This window comes from Vanessa cardui, chromosome 25 (genome assembly GCF_905220365.1).
Source record: "Vanessa cardui chromosome 25, ilVanCard2.1, whole genome shotgun sequence".
Taxonomy (NCBI): domain Eukaryota; kingdom Metazoa; phylum Arthropoda; class Insecta; order Lepidoptera; family Nymphalidae; genus Vanessa; species Vanessa cardui.
The window spans coordinates 2,180,013-2,199,484 of NC_061147.1; the positions used below are offsets into that span (position 1 = coordinate 2,180,013).

At 34.0% G+C, this 19,472-nt stretch overlaps 1 protein-coding gene across 1 annotated transcript in view; it reads left to right on the plus strand.

The window, feature by feature from the left end:
- Nucleotides 1-15,828, plus strand: part of LOC124540419 (forkhead box protein P3) — an 82,946-nt gene extending 67,118 nt beyond the window's left edge. The window contains exons 6-18 of the mRNA XM_047117953.1: nucleotides 106-312; nucleotides 901-1,012; nucleotides 1,498-1,614; nucleotides 2,093-2,201; nucleotides 2,835-3,007; nucleotides 3,428-3,505; nucleotides 4,875-4,951; nucleotides 6,127-6,228; nucleotides 6,997-7,139; nucleotides 10,622-10,697; nucleotides 11,276-11,367; nucleotides 11,692-11,840; nucleotides 12,795-15,828. Of these exons, the coding sequence (XP_046973909.1) occupies nucleotides 106-312; nucleotides 901-1,012; nucleotides 1,498-1,614; nucleotides 2,093-2,201; nucleotides 2,835-3,007; nucleotides 3,428-3,505; nucleotides 4,875-4,951; nucleotides 6,127-6,228; nucleotides 6,997-7,139; nucleotides 10,622-10,697; nucleotides 11,276-11,367; nucleotides 11,692-11,840; nucleotides 12,795-12,958 (1,599 nt within the window). The 3' untranslated portion in view covers nucleotides 12,959-15,828. The remainder of the gene's footprint in view (nucleotides 1-105; nucleotides 313-900; nucleotides 1,013-1,497; nucleotides 1,615-2,092; nucleotides 2,202-2,834; nucleotides 3,008-3,427; nucleotides 3,506-4,874; nucleotides 4,952-6,126; nucleotides 6,229-6,996; nucleotides 7,140-10,621; nucleotides 10,698-11,275; nucleotides 11,368-11,691; nucleotides 11,841-12,794) is intronic.
- Nucleotides 15,829-19,472: the final 3,644 nt, after the last annotated feature.

Genomic DNA, 19,472 nt, shown 5'->3' on the forward strand with positions numbered 1-19,472 from the left:
AAAAAAGGTTTAATTTCTGTTGATTCTAAAATATCATCACCAAAAGTAATTGTAAATGTTTTTATGACATTTACATAGGACTTTTCCAATATTATGTTTCCACAGGCATCAGCCCCACCTTCGCCAGCTGGAGGTTCGGCACAGTCCAGTCCAGCACCAGTTTCTCCAGCTGGGAGCAGCAGCGCGCCTCCACGTTCCCCCCTCCCACTAGTGGCTCCAGATCTACTTGCAATGCAGCTGCTGGACCAGCATTCGCAGCTGCAGGCTTTGATGAAGCAACGGCTGTTTCACCAGCACCATATGCAGAAGCAGGTTAGAATATGAAATGAGTTGTTATAAGAATGCTTAAAATAATTTTTAGAGTTTTGTTAAAGATAAAAAGACACATCTTCCTCCTCAATTTCTCATTCTTTTCCTCATAAATGTAATATTTAAAATTGATAATATAAATTACAGTATTTATTATATTCCTTATTAGGTTTTGATTTTTTTTATTTGGTTGTTAATCATATGGCTTTAGATGCATCAGGAAAATTAAAGAGTCATTGGCTACTGAAATAAATATTCACATTATTGAAAAATTAATAACCATTGGGACATTTAGCTAATATAACTTTGTATTTCAAATTTAGAAAAAGAGTAACTACTGAGTTTCTTGTCATTTCTTCTCGGTTGTATCTGCTCGTTAAAGCCTTCATGAACGAAGTATACATTTAATTCGAAAAGGCTTTTAATGTCCCAAGATTCAGTCCTCTAAGTCCCTGTCTGAACTCGCTTAAAAATAAAAAGAGCCGTCTTGACAGAAATTTGTTAGGAGTGCATTATCATTTTCAAGATCAAATGATAAGTTAAACGTTAAGTTAGCTCAACGCTTTATGAAATCAGTTTAATGATCTACAGCACATGTCGTCTGAAGCTGCAAAACGGCAACTAGAGCAATCTCGACTGCAGGACCAGATCAATCTGAATTTGCTCTCACAATCGCATATGCAGCCACCGGACAGTTCTCCAGGTCAGTGACACCAAAGGCACCAAATAAATGTGAACAAACTGGACATATAACCTTAAGAAAAGAAAAAAACGTTAATAATTACCATAAAATTCCTTATGACAATGTGGTGTCATTTTTAACATGGACTCTCTGCTAGTGTTAGTCTTGAAACAACACCACAAAAACACCCTGTCAATTTCCCACTACTGTGCTAAAGCCTCTCCCTTTGAGGAGACGGTCCAAAACATATTTCACTACGCTGTTCCAATGCGGATTGGTGGCATACACATGTGGCAGAATTTCGTTGAAATTAGACACATGCAGGTTTCCTTACGATGTTTTCCTTCACGAGCACGAGATGGATCATAAACACAAATTGAACACATTAACATTCAGTGACACTTGTCTGGGCTTGCACCCGCAATCACCGGTTAAGCGTCCTAACCTCTGGGCCATCTCAGCTCAGTCAACTATTCTGGAACAGTAGCTTAATCTTAATTCCACAGGCTCTCTACAGCAGCAACTTGGTGCTCAACAGCAACAGCTAGTACAGCAACTCCAGGCGGTCCAGCGGCAGTATTTAATGCACGCGCCTCTCTCTGTACCACCCAATGCTCCTCCAGGTTTGACTCCTAAATACTTGAAGAGCAACTTGAAAATCACTGTTTATAAGTTGGTCATTTGGTTAAAGTTTCTGAAATAACTTTTTGGTTACAACAATCTTTTTCTAAATATCTGATAGAAATACGAGTTGGTCATTTGGTTAAAGTTTATGAATTTTTTTTTCAACAATCATCTTCTAAATATTAGATAGAAATGACAGCTTAGAAGTATTATTATTAGATGTTATTATAAATTCTTAAAGCTTAAATATCTAGAATTTAAGATCGATCTATCTAGAATCCATCAATTATATTTATCAGTTTATTTCATCGTTTTTATTGAAAAATTTTAATAAAATAAACTGATGAAATAAACTGATAGATATAATAAAAGTAAGACATTGGTCTTACTTCATACATTGTGAGGTGGATTTAATTGTTATTTTAATGTTATTTTATCGTGAATTGAACAAAATACCGAGATCCCGAAAATTTGCAGGTTTAATGCTCTGGGGTAGTGAGATAGAAGAGCATCCGCTATTCGGGCGTGGTGTCTGCAAATGGCCCGGCTGTGATGCTCTGGCTGAAGACTTTCAAGCCTTCCTCAAGTGAGTACCAATTTTCTATCGTACTATAACTTATAGCTTCGAATTTCAGTATATACATGTTATTATATATGTATGTCAAAAATTTGCAAGATTACATTTCGTACATGTATGGAACAACAACAACAGTCTGTAAATTCCCACTGCTAGGCTAAAGGCCTCCTCTCCCTTTGAGGAGAAGTTTTGGAACATAATCCACCACGCTGTTCCAATGCGGGAATACACATGTGGCATGATTTCTATGAAATTTGTCACATGCAGGTTTCCTCACGCTGAGCACGAGAATTATAAAGACAAATTGTATGTTGACTTTCATCAAATCGTGTCCATTGTTCTGCTACGGCTATATATGTATACCCAATATGAGACAACATCACATACACTACTCTGATCCCAATGTAAGTAGCTGAAGCACTTGTGTTATGGAAATCAGAAGTAACGACGGTACCACAAACACCCAGACCCGAGACAACATAGAAAACTAATGGTAATCTACATCGACTCGGCCGGGAATCGAACCCGGGACCTCAGAGTGGCGTACCCATGAAAACCGGTGTATACACCACTCGACCATGGAGGTCGTCATACCCAATCCGACGATACCGGTACCGGTTCCGATCATGAGTGGCGTTGCAGACACCTGGAGGGCGCGCACACGCTGGACGACCGCTCGGCGGCGCAGGCGCGCGTGCAGATGCAGGTGGTGGCCCAGCTCGAGCTGCAGCTGCGGCGCGAGCGCGACCGCCTCGCCGCCATGATGCGACACCTGCACGCCGCGCGCGACTCGCACCACGCCAAGCTGCCGCACGGTGGGTGACGCTCTTATGCAATATATACCTATGCAGTTTTAGGGGTTGATCTTCAGATGTGAGGCATAAAAAGTAGCCTATTTCATCAAATGTGGTGCAGCGGTTTTATCTGTCATCTTTTAGGAATTATAACTCCAGATCCCACTAGCTACTAGATTAAGTAAGGCTTTGAACCAAAACAAATGGCTACTAAACAATCTGTAGTAATAAAGTTACAAAGTATGAAGAATTTAAATATCGTTAAAGCTAATAGTCGATTTTTTAGTGTAGTGAAGAAGAGGTGATAAATTAGAATATTCATAAATTTGAATACATTTTAAAAAGCTTCGGATACGTTGTAATTGCTTTGTATAAAAAAGAAAAGGTAAGAAATGCTACGTAAGTTTTGGCCCGAGGTCAAGAAGATATTCTTCTTTTCAGGTCCCGCCAGCGAAGGCGCTTCTCCCGGTCCGGTCAGACGTCGCGTGTCCGACAAATCCGGAGTCGCTATAGCTGGAGGCAAGTTTTATCACAGTTTTGTTATTCTACTCATCTATTTGAAACATTGAGCTAGACTTACATAACTTAGTACTCGAATTCTTATAATGTATAGAGTATAATGTCCCAGAAATTATAGGGGCTTATGTCACATCTTCTTATTTGAAGGAGATTGGACATAAGCCATTGGACATAAAGGTCACCGGAGACTCATATTGCCTAGTGCACTACGAGTTCCAAGTCTCAAAAAGTTAATTTTATCATAAATGGCTAATTGTTGTCTCTCGACTGATTGAATCAGGTCGTAAAAGTCTACCTGATACAAATGATATTTGGTACTTATGTCATTACAATAGTCAAGCATATTTGAGTGTGTGTCAACGTTTGGCAAGGTTGATTATATAATAATTATGATTGACAAATATTGAAACAATCGTGCTTCTCTCTCAAGGTCTACCCTATATGCTCGAAAGAGCTGGATTAGACGTCCAACAAGGTAAAATATATATTATATATAAGGATACTTATAGAAACGTATGGGTGTGCCCTCTGTGACTTAAAGAGCACAGTATGGACCAGTTTTGCTCCAAAAATCTTAGTCCATTAAAATGTTACAATTTTGGGGCCAAACCGAACATTTGCTAGAGACGCGATTTTATTGTAGTGGACATGTAGGGGGGGAGGTCAATACAACCTTAACCCCAAGTTTGTGGGGTAGTGCTCTTGTCCCCCGCCATCTTGAAAAAAAGGATGGACACATATTTTTAAATATATCCCCAAAAAATGGTACTCTCGAAAATGTTCAGTCTATGTAACATTTCAATGGATGTCATAACGGAGGACGCACCCTAAGAGAAGTAAATAAAGATGATGAATAAAAAGTTGATTTCAGGATCAATAATAATTTACTTCAAGTTATATTTGACGCAATTGTAGTTTTATTTTATTCTGTGGGAAATTAAAACTAGTAGAAGATGGTCGTGAAAAATAGCAAAAATTCAAATATTTAGTGCAATAATTTTAACATTTATGAAATAATTACCGTCGTAGTCGGTTTTCAACATTTCATGATCGATAAACACAGTGACTTCCAGAATAGCCCTGCCTGTTTAAAAATTGCAATAATTAATTTCACATGACTGACTCGACAATAAAGCTGACGTCCTAATATCTTTTTTTATTGCTGTTTAAGTAAATTAATTACGTGATTTTAATCTTTTATCTATTAAAGGTACTAAACCTTTTGGGATTGGTTTAAGACAATATGTTTTCCTAACTCTTCGATTTTTAAATTTATCACGATAATTTAAATGTGAACAATATTCGTATGTAAAGCAAATTGCACGTTATTACAAAGTGAATATGTCTTATTATTGTGTAACGTTTTTAGAGATTCAACGCAATCGCGAATTCTACAAGACAGCTGACGTCCGGCCGCCGTTTACATACGCCTCGTTAATCCGACAGGTAAGTTATGTATATAGATTTAATTAGATACCGTTTTTTATGATATACCACCTGATGGTAAGTGGTCACCACCGCCTAGGCAATGGCGCTTGAAGCATTCCTTATGCTGAAAATGCAGTACCAACCTTGGAAACTAAGATGTTATGACCCTTGTCTGTAGTTACACTGGCTCACTCTTCAATCTGTAATGCAACAATACTGGGTAGTACTGTTTGGCGGAAGAATATCTGATGAGTGGATGGTACCTAACCCAAACAATTAGTTTTAAGGGTTAGTAGGTATCTCATTACAACTCACGCTTATCTTTTGTCATTCATTTATGAATTATATTTATTTCTGTGATCAATTGGAAAACACGAGCCATTTTTATTCACCCCAACCTAAACTTTTCATAAAAACCCGCCAAAACTTCCTTATTCCACAGATAATGTAAACGTAAGTGAACGTTCTATTCCAGTAGATAAACATTATTGGTTGGAAATACACATTATTAATAATGCATATCTCATATCTTGATTATATTATGAAAAGTAAAAGGTTACCAAAAGGTTGGAGAAGACTTTCTCGCGACACGAATAGAAGAAAATACGTCTATGTTGACGCCATTGTTTCTACATACCTCTTAAATTCATTAAATTTATTACAAATATTATAAGTTGTTTAAACGTATTTCGGTCAGCAAATTTTTTTTTATTATTATGATACTCGTTGTCGTCCACGGCTTCGCTCGCGTTTTAGAGATCGATTATTATGTCTTAGGCATAATTTTAGGCATTATGTTTTTTCTTGAAGTTCAAGTTTGCTTCACACCAAATTTCATCAAATTCGGTTCATAGGTTTGGTCGTGAAAGAGCGACAGATAGACAAAGTTACCTTCACATTTATAATATTAGTTTAGATAAGAATTAACAACATTAAATGCTTAAATATATATATACAAATACGAACTAAAACTAGTTACTTTATAAATCTTGACCGCGTGGAATGGTGGCAAGAATGCTAGCAGTATCCCCGTTGAATCGCAATCCGATCCTCTGGGCAAAAAACGAACCAGCCCTCCTGTCACCAGTGGAGGCAATGAGGCGAGGTGTTATACTTTTGATGAAGCTTTTTGCTACTACTCCAAGGGCCAAGTGTTTCGACAGCAAAATAAGCAAATTGTCTTATAATTCCAGGCCATTATAGAATCTCCTGACAAGCAGCTGACTCTGAACGAGATTTACAACTGGTTCCAGTCCACATTCTGCTACTTCAGACGCAACGCCGCCACCTGGAAGGTAAGATATCAAATTAAGAAAAAATAATTGGCAAAAAAAATGTACTTATGATATATGCTCTTTTCTGTATTAATACATTTGAATAAAATTAATTGTACATCGCTGCAGAATTATAAGGTAAATTGTAGTTAGTTTAACACGAGAATAGTTAATACAGCCTACCTTCAAAGGTAAGCTTTGAGAAGATTGCGTTGTTGATACTTTTAAAGTCTAAAGAAAAAATAAATGTAGGAAAAAAAGGAATATAAAATTTTATTGCAATAACGATTACAAAAATAAAATTATTTTACAATTATTAATTGCAATTCCATAGATAGATAATAATTACAAATAATTTTAGAGGGGTAGTATCTATTATAACTGTAACACTTAAAATAAGTCAAGGGAAAAATAAAACGCCATATCGAAATAGTCGAAACGTCATCGCCGAAGACCAGACTGCATCTAGGATAAGCAAACGTCAAAACATATCACGACAAATACACGTATGAGACACCGAATCATACAGATATTTGTCGGGTTCGATTCCCGGCCGAGTCGATGTAGATTACCTATGTAAGTTTTCTATGTTGTCTTGGGTCTGGGTGTTTGTGGTACCGTCGTTACTTCTGATTTCCATAACACAAGTGCTTCAGCTACTTACATTGGGATCAGAGTAATGTATGTAAAAAAAAAAAAAAAAGAAAAAAAAAAAATCGGGAATCGAATTCGCGACCCGCACGTCGCACTGCAATACCGAGCCCATAACAAGTAGATGAGTACGAACAGAACGCGGTGCGTCACAACCTGTCGCTGCATAAGTGCTTCATGCGCGTCGAGAACGTGAAGGGCGCGGTGTGGACCGTGGACGAGGTCGAGTTCTACAAGCGCCGACCGCAGCGCGCCGCGCACGCGCCGCCGCCGCTGCACGGGTACCCGCCCCGCCGCCCGCCGCAGACCTTCCCACACACACACACACACGGACATACTATACCAAATATCACTAAACACATATATTACTTTTTTACACAAACACTAAACACTAACTCAATTATCACGACAGTGATTTCCACTACAAAACATTTTTATAATGATAACACTATTCAAGGTAGACTATGTTTAAAAATTTATATAACCGTAACGGTGAATGAATATTCATAAATTACACTCAGTACACTAAAAACTACACATCTAAACACTGAATCCAGAGACGTATTTACAATTATTCACCTTACAGTACATACTAAATTATACACAATATAAATGATCAAATATATTATACACGATATACATAAATAACCTCACATTGCATCTCATGGGAAGACAACTATACAACACTGCATAAGACACTTTACTCTTTATATAAATCTAGAAAAAATCGTTCTATAAATTACTGAAACATTACACACACAAAATTGTTTTACAAATATTGACACACAATTTTTATACACAAATACACACTTGAGACATTTATACACTAATATATGTTATACAATCATACCATACATACACAAACATGTTTAAAATCTAACGACTCACACTAACAAATATAACTCATTACACTAACACAATAACTGTGACTACAATGTACATTTCTATAATATCTGTATGATAACTTTACACAAAAACACCTATTACGTCAACCCTTTAAACGACACGCAATCCTTTAAACACGCCGAAGTGTTAAGACGTTTCGTAATTGAAGAAACTTAACTTCAACATAATTTCACACAAATTTCATATAACAATGATATGACTGACCCAAATGACTCAATATTACACTTTTTTACACATGATACACCTAAACATTCACATAACACTATAACAAATAAAAACTCATTTGATTACATTTTGATTATTAAATAGCACATACTAACTAACAAAAAATATTAAAATTTCAAATTTATTCAAATAAATCAAGCACAAAACGAACCACATACAATATATGTGACACTAATAGACTACCAAAAATCATCTCATTTTACACAAATTTCACTAAACTAAGCACAACTCTTCAAATTCTACACTAAACGATTTAAAGTCAATTAGAAAGTACAAAACGACCAAATGACAACACAAGCAACACTTATGGTCTAGCAAATATCATCTCATTTTACACAAATTACACTAAACTAATCACAACACTTCAATTACACTAGACAATTTAAAATCAAATTAAAACGTCAAAATTTCCACTTCTCTGGTATATTGGACGTACAAAATATCTTATAAATTAATAAAGAAAAAAAATGTTTATTTTATCAAATTTAATATCCAAAAATGACAGTCAAATTAATGTATTTTCGTAAATGAAAATTCTTTTGAAATTGAATTCGATTCTTGGTGCAAGATGATAATTCGAACACTATCAACATCCAACACTAACTCAAAATACACTAAACATATTAATCTCTTCTTAATATTTTCTATCTAATCTAGTTATGTATTTAACTCTTATTGTGTAAATAAACGTTTTTCTCGTTTCAGATTTTTGAATTTGTATTTATTTGTGTAGTTAATTTTTAAATTTGTAAGTAACGCTGTAAACGAAACGTCCGTTTCTGGTACTGTCAATGCATCGCTTACGACGTTACAATATGTGATTGTAATATTTGTATTTAGGTTTCGTTATATGTGTGTGTACGTGGGTTTCAGCGCAACGATAAATAACATTTTTCTGGCTTGCCTATTAACCTCGCTCCCATCATCGCTCCCATCCCGGGTTCTCTCTTCTTGGGCCGTCCCTGCATGTTCACCGACACCTCCACGACGATCTAAATGTGCTGCCATCGTATCATCACTTGTTATATCGAAACGATTGATCGATTGAAGCACATCACTATATTAAGTAACATTTGACGGATGGGGATAACGTTTTTCCTTACATGTGCTAAAGATAGATGAATTATAGAACGCGATCCGGACGAACCTGTCTCTGCACAAATGTTTCGTGCGCTACGAGGATGACTTCGGCTCATTCTGGATGGTGGATGACGCGGAGTTCGTGAAGAGACGGCACCTGAGCCGCGGCCGGCCCAGGAAGTATGAGCCCTCGCCGGGACCCAACGCCGCTCCCCCACAGTAAGGGCGCAGCCGCATTGAGCTGCGACCGTCCAACGAATCCGATTAGCCAGCTTTATAGACAATTCGTTATTCAGCATGGTACAGGACCGCGGTGAAGCGAATATTACCGAGAGATTTGAAATACAATTTGAATTTTACTTTAAAAAAAAATCATGCTGAATCACAAATATATAGCAATAAAACAAAATATATCAGTCAAAATGTTTTTCGATCGGTCCATTAACGCTTAGAATGTGGAATTACGATACGTAGATTGGACCGATTGTGCGATAATCGTTGGACGATCGCGTCCACATAGAATTTCATGTATGTGAAATATTCGAAATGAACTTAAAATTATCACTCCAAGTGATGATTTTCTGTTTTACTTAGATTCGGTGTTTCTGACCATAATGAACGGTGTCACTGTATAAGCTTAGATACAAACAATGTCATGTTAGTATGTACCTAGCCACATGTTTATATAGATAATAAACAGCGTGTGTTTATATATCGTCATCCGTATTCTTTTTTCAAATCTCACATATGATTAAACTCGTTAATTTTTTTTAACAATAGTATGTCTCTTTTAGATATATAAGCACACGTATTTAGTTTGCGAAGCTATAAGTTAATTGTTTTGCGATATATTTTTAACATTACAATTTAATGATTCGATTATATTAGCTTTAATCATGATATGTTGCTGTATTGTCACCATTTTTCGAAATGAAATCAATCATAGATGATAAATCTTCATCGTCATGTTTATTTAAAATACGATCATTATTATGCATGTACTCGTATATTGCGTTTAAACTGTAAAGGAGATCGTCGTTGGATACCCAAGTAAGATTGTCTTGTAATACTACTTTGTTCCCCGTGTTTACTCGCATGCTTCCTTCTTGAGGTAAGTCTTGGCTTCGCTTCGCTTCTGCAATTTCGTCGCATGCTAGTTTTAGTGGATTTTTTATCATATATTTTTTCTATATGCTTGCCTTTTTATCTATTTTATTCTTTATTATCTTTTTATCTTTTATCTTTTCACACACACATACACACTCATTATTCGACTCTTACATAAATTACTTGTACAAACTAATTGGTATCATACCTTCCAAATTGTACACTTCACAATTTCGACACTGATACAGAAAATACCAATTTTTTTATTTAAATAAAAAAAATAAGTATTCGAAAGGTCTGATGGCCGGGGTATGATGTTCATTTTATTTTTTTAATTTGTTAAAAGATTTTTTAAATCAATTAAAATTAAATATCTAATTTTCAAGTGAAATAGTTTGCATATTTTTTGGGTTTGCGTGTATTACATGATTCGATGTTACGACAGGTTCATGGGAGCTCAGAGTCCACCGATGATGACGAGCCCACACAGTTACAATGAAGCTCTTAAGCGAAATCTTCAGGTAAATATTATTTTAGTTTGTGTTCTTTATAAAATTTAAAATACTATCAAATTCGATCTCTGATTTAGAAGATTCGACTTATCGTTAGGGATATGCCCAATTAGTAAACAATAGTAGAAGTAGTAGAATACATATTATCTACAATCTTCATATCTATGTGGAGTATATCTTTGCATAATAGTACGCCAAAGGCTTATGTTAGTAGGATCATAGTTCTAGTTGTTTCGTAAATAGAATGACAATTTAAAAAATTATGGTCACTATTTGAATTTTTATGATGATTAAAGACAGCGTTCATTATCAGTATTAGTTTAATGTAATAATTTCTTTAGAAATTATATGTCTATATTTAATTTTTTTTTGGTTTTTCATAATTATTAATTTATACAAATATGGCTTAAAAATAGTTACTGTATAAATCTTGACCGCGTGGAATGGTGGCAAGAATGCTAGCAGTATTTCTCTGTTGAATCGAAGTTCCCATCCTCTGGGCCAAAGTACGAATCAGCCCTCCTATCACCAGCGGAGGCACAAATACCAATCAAATTAATGAAAAGATTTTTTCAATTCAATTTCAGGGCATGATGGAAGATTGTAACCTGTCTTACATGTCCGGTGATGACCATATGATGCAAAGCGAAGAGTATCCGTCTTCACATGATGATTACAGGTAAGGTACCAACATAAATAAAATGCATTGAAAGCAATGGTACCAATTGGTTGATTAAATAAAAACAATTAATCAAGAAGGATTAAACTTGTTCATTGATTGTAAAATTTCATGATAATTATGAGAATTGTATACATTCTTTCACTTGGAATACAAAAAAACTGCCTCAAATTATTGATCTTTAGCTCCAGGACAAATAACAAAAATTAGTATCTTAATTTTGAAACCATTGTACATAGATGACACGTTGCCATTTTTATTTGTAAAATCGTGTATTCTAAGTTTATTAAATAAAGGAAATCAATAGATATCCTCTTTCCACAGTCGGCCACCGATTATGAACGGATATGGCAACAGCAGTTCGTCCCACGAGGTGAAAGCTGAAGACCTAAGCGCCAACGAGGCTCAAGACATCAAACCAAACTTGTATGCTCTCAAGAATGAGATGCAGGCTTCCGATTATTCTAACAAAGGTAATCACTTACATCTACAATATCGACCGTGGAAAGAAAAAACAGCTAAAGCACTGAAATGGTAGTTGGGAAATTCGCTTGCTTTATGGGCTTTATGCAAGCATGTGGTACCCAACTTATTCATTAAAAACTACCTACTACTATTAAACAGCAATACTCAGTTATGTTGTGTTCCAATTTGAAGGATAGATAGGCCTGTGTAGCTGAAGGTACAAGAGTCATAACATTTTAATTTATAAGTTTGGTGACGGATTTGGGTTTTAAAGAATTGTTGATATTTCTTGCGGCGCCGATGAAGCTGAATGGGTGATCACTTACCACCGGCAGGGTGATCACCTAGTTCTCTACTAACAAAAAATAGGCTTTTAATTAGTGGATAAGAGCATGAGGAGCACAGAGCAAGTTCAGGGGTGGCAAAAATTATAAAAAAGAACGTTTCAAATCATCTAATAATAAATTATTCTTTGAATCATATTATTTATTTCTTGTAACTTCTCTAGTTTATACAAAATTTCGATAATGGGTTATAAATTGAATTTAATTGAATTTTTATTTTATTTTATTTGGTTCTTCAAAAATGTACACTGATTGTTATAATATAAGATAACAAAAGTAAAATTATATTCTAAGTGTCACAATTACTTGAAGAAGAACGCAGCATGCACTAAAAGAAAGCAATCAGCATCTTAACCTAATTAAAAAAATATTTAAATCTTAATTAAAAGGAAATAAAAAACTATGTAATATATATATGAGACAGGATGTAACTTAGATATCATTTTTGTTGCCCAGTACGATCTTTTTCATGGACGCAATGGAAGTAACATTTAGATCGACACTGTTTTCATATTCATCATAAGCATCATACATTTGTGAAATTGGGCTATGTAGTTTAAGATTTGTGTGATGCTTTGGTAGATTAAACGATATGACCTTATTTGTCGATGTCCCCAGGAGATTACCAGAATTCCAACAAGGAATCGTCGAGCAATCGCTCCAGCGAGACCAGTCCCTACGACGACTACCCTCGCTCTGAAGACCGGTACCGGCCCTCCATGTCGCACATCAAAGACGAGGCTGAGAACCTCTCTCTCAACGAACAGAGATCTGACAAATAAATAACAAAAGCAAAGCGACTTACAAGTAAGTCTCGATAAACTAAACAAAGAATTTGTAAGAGGCTGAAATAAATAAAACGATAACCGATCAGAATCGATCGAATTATGATCTGTGCTAACATCTTAAGTGATAATATTTTAATTTTAACGGTATTAATATTCGACCGTGATATACGAACCGTCGTGTTCGTATGTGATGTGATTAACGAACGTGTTCAGAATCGAACGTTCCGTTAGCGTTCGAAATTCTGAACGGTGATGAAGGAAATTGTGAACTGAATTTATAGCAATACGAAGTGACTCTTGTAGTCATTACATTATGGACGTTTTTCGCGTAATCGATAGTGTAGAGTAGCGTGTAATATCACAGTATGTAATACGATTTATATTTACGGGTTTAGCTCTATTTCAAGTTAGCGGACGGTGTTTTAATGTGTTCACAGTTGGATTTTTATAATTAAAATTATAAAACGTTTTAGGAATAACCAAATATATTTTTTTTGTTTTTTTCATTTTTATTCTTATTTGCCCGGTTTTAACGGGAATTTCGAAGTATTATAGTTTTAATGTTCTATTTTTATGTTTTTATTTTTCATTAAGATTAAAATACATAGCTAAAGTTAAATATTTCGAATTGTTAGAGATTACTTTAAGTGTTAGGTTTAATGTTGGATAATCAATCAACGATAGTTAACCTTAAAAGGTCCATATCAATATTTAAAATTGTATAATCATTATTTGTAATAAACAAATAAGAACAATAAGTAGTGATATTGATCTGTCATAGAATTAATTCGTACATAAAGTAAATACGCATAGCGTTTTCGTTCGAATTCCATTCCTTGTTAGTTATTATTTTGTTACTGTGGTACAATATTATATACAACATTTCATTATATACATCATGTAAACAATTGTACGAAAATCGATTTCGAATAATCGATTTGTCAATAAATAAGTCTCGATTTCTCGATTCTAAATTCAATATTTCAAAACTCAATTTATAAATGAATCTTTGAATGTAAATCGTCATCTCGAATATGGACAAGTACTAAATTTTCATGTGATTACTATGTTTTTTAATTATATTCCTTTCGAAAAAAGTGCTCAGAAAATCACATGAATAATTTCAAAACATATTGTAAAAGAAAATATTCTTTATTTGTTATTCAAATTGAAACTTTTTGCTAACTTTTAATGACGTAAATGATTTAACGTGGCTGTAAGAATATCAATCATTATATCAAAGTACATATTGAAAAGTTCAAGTTTAAAAAATATATACATACCAGTCGCCAGCGGCTCGAGTTAAAGGCTTGTTCATCAGATGTTAGAACCATACCAAATTTCATCAAATTCGGTTCAGTAATTTGAATGTGCAATAGATAGACAAATTTACTTTCGCATTTATGATATTAGTATGGATAAGATCAACAAAAGAGAGACGGATCGACCACAGACTATATAAAAACTTATGTCTTAAAAGTTTGCCATGTTAAAAAGGTACTAAGTGCATTATATGTTACGTACAATTGTTTACATTTTGTACTTGTAGTGCAATGGATACAATGTAAAAGCATGTTATAGTCTCTACTTAAAGCTGACAAGGACAAGAAATTGTCGCAGATCTCAAAGGTTTTTTTTTTTAATCAACCAGAATTGCTTTTATAGTTACACGTAAGTACGAAAGTATACGGAATTGATTTATTTATGATCTGATATATATATTTTTTATTTTTTTTAAGGTATTTGAAATAGCGTGCCATAGGTTTAATTATGGTACTTTATTATTTTTTTTAATTGTGATCAAATGGAATTGTTTTTGCGCTGTAAATATTTATCATTATCGTCATTGTCAAATGTAAATTGTTTAAGGAATTAAAATTCTAGGCTTATGTAAACGTTCACTTAAAATGCATATTAAATCGTTCATGTAGTAGGGAAATTAGAAAAAAAAAATAATACTTAGTAGTTAAATTTTCACTATAATAGATAACAGATTCTGAACGTTGATTTTTTTGATTATGAGAATTAACGTTTAATTAATTCAGAATTTTTAGTGTTTCGAAATATTCTTGTAAGCATTTATTAAAAATAATAGTCAATAGAAATCGATCGTGTTATTCCAAATAATTATAAAAGGGTAAAAATAATCATATCACAATTATGTATTGTAGAGACTTAAATATCTGGTGTATGGTGGGCTATATTCAAATTTGCATTTAAATTAAACTTAGAAATAATCAGTGGAGCTGAATTTCTGAATCATTGTTTTATTTAATTTGAATTTTGATGTGAAACCTCCTTGGACGCGATTAGTAATTCGAATTTCGAATATTATAGAAATGTATCAGCGAAACGTGTCTGACGCAAAGAGGTTTCACTTCTGCCACGTGTAAAGAGTTGCACGCGCTTTAATTTATTCTTAATTTCTACCAATTGTATTTTATCTTTTTTTTTTAAAGTCACATTTAACAATACCCAAAAATTACTTTAAAAGAACGAATATGACAACTGTTCCATAATAAGTTGTTACCAACATCGAGCATAGCTTATTGTAAAACAATTTATTTAACTACTTAAATATTTTTTTTAATTTGATTTTCTATAATTTAAGTCAAATCTTTAGTAACATTTGTATACTTAGATAAGTGAAAATGGTGTTACTTAAACTTAAATAAGTTACAATAAGCTATGTGACGAGCGAATACTTCTAAAGCAACAACTTAATTTCCACTTACGATTAGTATCAAGTGATTTATTTGAATATATATAATAATGGCGCCCGACGTGGGACACTAAATTACATTTATTAAACATTGTAAATTATACTTAATTAGTGTTGTATTAAACCAAATCATTACAAATAATATTTTGTTTTATTTATCCTAATTATTAATACTATTTAATATTAAGCAGATGTCGAGAAGATCTGTCCTGTCCTGATGCCAAAATTATGTTCATTTAATAAAAAGCTTTTTTTAATCAATTTATTTATTTATTCTTTATTGCATCCCAAATTAAAAGTAAAAAATATAGTTTTTGTTACACGAAAGGTACATGAGGTGCAACAAGCGGCCTTATCGCTGAAAAGCGATCTCTTTCAGGCAACCTTTGGGCAGGGGATCACTTTAATTTAATACTCAATTAAAATGTCCTATTATATTAAGATAACTTAAGGCACTATAGCATGCAGGGCCGTATTTAGGGGAGGGCAACCGGGGCAACTGCCCTTGGGCCTCCACATTAGTGGGGGCCACATTTTTCAGCAAGTTAACAAATACCGAGATATAGTCAAATTATAATAACGTTATTATTTAATATTTTAAAAGTTAAGGATACAATAAATCATAGCTTAGTGATTGAAATGAAAAAGTAATTTATTCATGATAATATAATTATTATTGACGACCTCCATGGTCGAGTGGTGTGTACACCGGTTTTCATGGTTACGCCACTCTGAGGTCCCGGGTTCGATTCCCGGCCGAGTCAATGTAGATTGCCATAAGTTTTCTATGTTGTCTTGGGTCTGGGTGTTTGTGGTACCGTCGTTACTTCTGATTTCCATAACACAAGTGCTTCAGCTACTTACATTGGGATCAGAGTAATGTATGTGATGTTGTCTCATATATATATTACATATTATTAGGTTGTTCACGCTTCTGTTTGTCTAGGGCCCCCACTGCTTTGTGGCCCGGGGGCCTCCAGACCTTTAAATCCAACTCTGATAGCATGTTGAGTTTCCAAGCTTTGAGTGACACAATCATATGATTCTGTTTCCTTTTTAAATAAAACATGTATCATAGTATGAGGATTTTTAAAATGAGATAGATAATATGATGAATATTGTATAATTCTATTTTAAAATCAAATATGTATGCATAATTATATCCAGCCCATTTAATACAATTTTTAAGAATAATTATAAAATCTGTTTTAAAATAATATTTATCTCTGTAGTTTTTCAGGTCCGTCCTTATGCTAAATCATAAATAATACATATCCTTTAAACGAGTATAAAGGGGCCTAGATATAATGCTTTAGAATATTTTTCTTTCTTGTTCTTTTAACTATTGACTTACAGTACTAAGAAAAAGTTGAAATTAACAGTGGATTTGTTTTTAGAATATTGCTTATTCTTTTGTTTTTTTTTTTCGGATAAATGTAAGTGGCCACCAATCCGCATTGGAACTGAGGTGGAATGTGCTTCAAACCTTCTCCTCAAAGTGAGCTAGTCATAAGCTGAGCAGCGGGAAATTTACAGGCTGTTGTTGTTGTGGGTGATACTCGATATTTCGACATTATCTACGAATACCTTGCTCACGAGACTCGGTCTCGTCTAAATTCTGTTTTAAATACTTTTAATAATGACCATATGAAATTAGACACATGCAGGTTCCCTCGCGATGTTTTCCTTCACCGTCGAGCACGAGATGAATTACAAACACAAGTTAAGCTCTTCAGCGGTGATTGCCTGGGCTTGGTCCCACAATCATCGGTTAAGGTGGGAGCGTTCTAACCACTGGGCCATCTCAGCTCAGTTTGTTTAAGTTTAAATTTGAAACAAGCTAATACAAAAACAAATATCAGTAATATATTTGTCTACGAATTGTTCATAAACAGAATTTTATATTTCATTTCAAATAAAATTTAGTATTGAATTTAGTGACAATATTGCAAGAGAGACTTCTCTTGATATTAAATTTAAAAACCTCTAAGCATCAGGTCATTGAACTCGGTTCAAAGCTACGAATGCCACCTTCGTATCTTATAGCCAATACTTAAATTAAGTTTTATTGGGAAATTGTATTATATCTATACATATAATAAAATTGTAGCGTCTATTTGCCTTATTAAAAATAACTGCTTTTATTTTAATTTAATTTAATAACGGAAATTTAGTAAAAGACTATACAATAGCTGTATTAGCTGATTTGGAATGCTCGATCCTGTAATTGTCGATATGACGTCACTACAAGATCCTCTATGTTACAACATTGATTTTTTTAACAAAAATAAATTTTAAATGATGGGATGTTTGTGTAAACGTTTTTTCTCTATAAAATGTCCTGCCTTACCAACGTAACTGATCTCTCTTGAAGGTAATTGCCTTAGCTGAAATCATTCAGTACAACAACATGTGTAATCTATTCGATACATATAATAAAATTGGAGTGTCTGTTTGAAATATTAAATTATACATACGGCACATATACTAAAATAACATTGTTTACATATTTTGTCTGTCTATCTATTTGTTCCAGCTAATCTCTGGACCGGCTGGAACCATATTGACAAGCCTTACACTGGCAGATAACTGATATAATGAGTAATTTAGGCTACATTAATTTGTTTTTTTGTTAAATTCAAACGCATAAAAGGTCACGGGCGCAGCTAGTTTATTATAATTTCAAATGATGCTTCAGTAATCGTAACATTTGCGGCGCATGCGCCTTCTCTTCCGGACATTATTAATGATATACGATGAAACCTACGATGCAATGAAATAAGATGCCTACGCTTATATCCGGTGACTATGGAGCAGACATTCAACCTCCTTGGATTTGCAGACATAAGACATCAATTGTTATAAGTATATATTCATATTGTCTATTTATTATTATATATATGATAAATAAAAATTTTAACAAAAAGAAAAACCGACTTCAAATAAAACACTATTTTAAAACAAATGAATATGCACGAAAAAGTAATAAAAATAATTGCGTATTCAACATATTTTTTAGAGTCTTCCTAAGTTAAATGAAATGAAAAATATTAGACTACTTAAAAGTCGATTAACGATTATATCATGTAGTTATAATTATTGGTATATTTGGAGCCGGTGTCAGCCACGGTGCCCTTGCCCCAACAATCAAAAGAAAGATCGGTGTCAGCCAATAAAACCCTGATGGTCAAATCAACAACTAGATGGTAAGTGTTCACCACAATTCATAGACATATAAACTATTTCTTACATCACTTGTGCCTGTAGTTACACTGGCTCACTCACCCTTCCAACCAGAACACAACAATACAAAATGCTGCTTTTTGGTGGTAGAATATCTGACGAGAGGGTTTTACATAGATGGGCTACCACAAAACCTTACCACTAAGTAAATTAATAACATAACAAATGTTTTTAAAATAAGACATTACTCTACATTGTTCGTCACATAAGGAATGAAATAAAAAACGAAATAGGCGTATCGATTCAACTGAAAAGGGTAACATTACATAATCTACATGTCATACATACACATACATAAAACCGTTAGTCTTGACATAAAAGTCTTGGAATAAAAGTTAAGTATAGGTATTAAAGAGCCGAAATTGCCCAGTGGTTAAAACGTAAGCGAAGATGTACGCCGTCTTAAGCGATAATTGGTTCAAACTCAGGCGAATTTGTATTTGTATAAATGGCGGTAAAGGAAACATCGTGAGGAAGCCTGCATGTGTCTAATTTCATCGAAATTCTGCCACATGTGCATTCCACAAACCCGCATTGGAACAG